The 3,326-nt window shown below is 30.8% G+C and overlaps 1 protein-coding gene across 3 annotated transcripts in view; it reads right to left on the reverse strand.

The window, feature by feature from the left end:
- LOC106461628 (E3 ubiquitin-protein ligase TRIM9-like) overlaps nucleotides 1-3,326 on the reverse strand; it is a 51,632-nt gene that overhangs the window by 4,250 nt on the left and 44,056 nt on the right. For all 3 annotated transcript variants that reach the window (XM_022388635.1, XM_022388634.1, XM_022388636.1), the window contains one exon: nucleotides 453-591. In XM_022388635.1, the coding sequence (XP_022244343.1) occupies nucleotides 453-591 (139 nt within the window). The remainder of the gene's footprint in view (nucleotides 1-452; nucleotides 592-3,326) is intronic.

The following is a 3,326-nucleotide window of genomic DNA, read 5'->3' on the forward strand; positions in this document are numbered from 1 at the left end:
CCCCAAAGGATCAACAAACTCCACAAAGCGAAAGGAAGATCTACTAGATATTAATTAAATTATAAATATATCAATTCATGTGAATATGACTGAAAAACTTCATTTTTTTCTGAAAAGGTGGTGTCTATTTCCTTGTGACCACGCTGTGTATATTAATAACAGGTAAAAGTAGAAATGATGGAATGTTGAGCTTAATTATTTAAACCTTTTCTAGCAAGAATATAACTTTTCTACTAGCAAATCTTTCTATTAATTTGGAGTATTAAGAAATTAAATAAAACATGCAAACTGATTTTTTCTTTAAAATTGTTTTTAAGAATTATAAACACAAATTTGTAATTATTGTAGTCATATCAACTTATGGAAAACAACAAAATAATGTTGTTATTCTTGTAATATAATTGAACTTTGAAACTCTGTGAAGATAATAAGACAGGAGTCAAATATGATACCTTCTGCAGTCTGTAAGGAGACAGGGTCACTGAAAGGACTCTCTCCTGTACTGTTGACAGCTTTCACCCTGGCCCTGTACATACTATTGAAATGTAGGCCATCTACTGTACATATGGTTTCTTGGCCACAATACACATCCTATGAGTAAAATAAACATCTATAAACAACACGGATAGGCAAATTCCTGAAAGTTTACTTTAGATATTTATAGTAGGTTTTAAACTATATCTCAAATAAAAAAAAAAAAGAGTACCAAACCATAAGCAATAAATATACTATTTAATTTATAAATGCATACACAGATGGCGCTCTTCGGCCTCGTTGAAAAAATAAGTTTACCAACACAGCTTATTAAAATGAAACCTTAATTCTGAAAGAGCATATAATTACATCATATTATACCATTATTATCCATAAACAACATTTAGAAGAACGTGCAAATATAAAGCACGTCTTCTTTACTTGTACCAAGCATTAAAACCAACTCTGTCTTTATAATTTCACTGATTATTTATGCTTACAAATAAATTAATGCACCAGATGTCCAATTTGAAAGGCTAACGGTTATTTGTTAAATGTTAAAGTAATTTTTCGAAGTTTGTTTAAGATATCTGATACATAAATATAATTGAAATTTAAAAGTCCCAATTTTGACAATATCATGTACAAATTATCAACTCCAGTAGTAAAAGTAATATTCATAAAAAAAGAAAACATTTTTGACACAAACAATATTATACCAAAAAGATTTGCTCGAAAATACCAGTTTGTGTCCTCTTCAGTTCGACGTTGTCTGCTGACAAGTAATTAATCAATACAACTTAAGTGATACCAGATCTTCTGACTTCTCCTGAGGGTACATGAGACAGGCCACTTTAAATTATCATCGGTGGTTTAAAAATTTCAAATTAGCTTTTAACAATTCTTATTTTCAATGTAATTTTCTGTTTTAAATTCCTAGTGCACGAAAAACGGCACTCATTCTGTTAACAACATCAGGCTGAAGATATGTTTGTTTGTTGTTAAGCACAAAGCTCCACTAGGGTGCAGATGTGCTTTGCCCACGGCGAAAATCGAAATCTAAATTTTAGCGTTGCAAGTACCCAGATCTAACGCTGAGCCACTAAAATGCAGGACTAAAGAGAATACGTTTAAACTAGAAATTCTGTAAATCTTTTGATAAAATATAGTTTGTTCCCAAAATTTGACTTTTCTCTTATCTACACAAGTGTTTGCCCTAAATACAATGAGAATATCTTTTAGTATCATTCGGTCACAATTTAATACCGTTTAATAAAACCAAAAATATATATAATTTCTATATGTTTATTGCCCATGTAGAAACAAAGACAAAATAATTATTTTTGCACCATTACACGTGCTCACGAGATACTGATACTCATAAAATTTATATTTAATTCTAGTAACAGAACTTTACTGAAAATAAATTCTGCCGATGCGTAATACTGACAAACGTGAAGCACCGTAAATATGAATTTTACTGAAAAATCCCACATAAATAAAATTCACTGCAATATTTTATTAAATAAATTTAAAACGAAATCGTGACTTGTAAAAACACCGATAGACTTATCTGATATCTTCTTGAAGTAAATATTGTTGATGACAAAGTTGGTACTGTTTTTAATGCAGCTTTAAAACAACCAGAATTGCCAAGAATATCGGAAATTACCAACACTGTATGGTTGTAAAAACTTAAAGAAAAACTGTAGCTGTATAAAGAAAAAACATTTCAAACGAGATCTGATTGATTATTGCAGTAATTAAAACGAAACATTTAAGTTTGAAATAAGATAAAAAAACAATATTTAAATGCAATTCATGTGCAGTAGGGCTTCTTAAATTACAGATCTAACACAAGGCTTTATTATAGCGGGCGTTTAAAAATTCGGTATTTCTTGAATCACAGTTTCAAATCAAGCGAAACGGATTTTCTATTATAAAATTTTCTCGTAACAGACTAGCATAATTTATTTTACAAAATGAAAGTCAATACATCTAGATTGCCTTCTATAATGGTTTCTGCATCGCCAAGCTTTGTAGTAAGTATAGTCCATTACCAGGACTAATGTCAAGCAAAACTGAAGCTTACTAGCCATTATCGATGAATCCCGCGACAAGTCCCTTATGACACTGATTATAGCATGCGTGAGCTGATGAGATGCTATCTACGTCATAATGTTTTTTTTTTATATCTTTTCTTCCGAAACTAAAGAAATGATAGGCATTTGGGTATTGGGCTTCGTCCATGGCGAATATCTGATGTCTGAGGCATCTTTTTCTATGAGTTGGTGGATTAATCATGAGCATCTTATTACACAACACTTGTGTTTTTCAACGATACCCCCCCCCCCCATTTTTCTCGGATTTTATACTAAATAGGAATTTTACTGATTTCTGAAAATTGGTTTACAACAATACCTAATATTCTCAGCATCTCAAATATAACAATCATTGGTGAGCTACACCTCCACTCACCGAGTGCTTTACTTGTAAAAAGTGGTAAACCAGTTACTAGTTACACTTATCTGACTATTTGAAACTAAAGAAAACATACTTTTATACAACAAACACATACATACATACATATCGTTTAAAGCAGTTGAAAAAAAAGACATAAGTCATAATTCAAATACAGAAAATATAAAGTACTAACTGAAGTCTAATCTCATAGTCCATAATTGGTTGTATGTAACTACTAACTGATGTCTAATGTTATGGTCCATAATTGGTTGTATGTAACTACTAACTGATGTCTAATGTTATGGTCCATAATTGGTTGTATGTAACTACTAACTGATGTCTAATGTTATGGTCCATAATTGGTTGTATGTAACTACTAACTGATGTCT

This window comes from Limulus polyphemus, unplaced genomic scaffold (genome assembly GCF_000517525.1).
Source record: "Limulus polyphemus unplaced genomic scaffold, Limulus_polyphemus-2.1.2 Scaffold1001, whole genome shotgun sequence".
In the NCBI taxonomy this organism is placed as follows: Eukaryota; Metazoa; Arthropoda; class Merostomata; order Xiphosura; family Limulidae; genus Limulus; species Limulus polyphemus.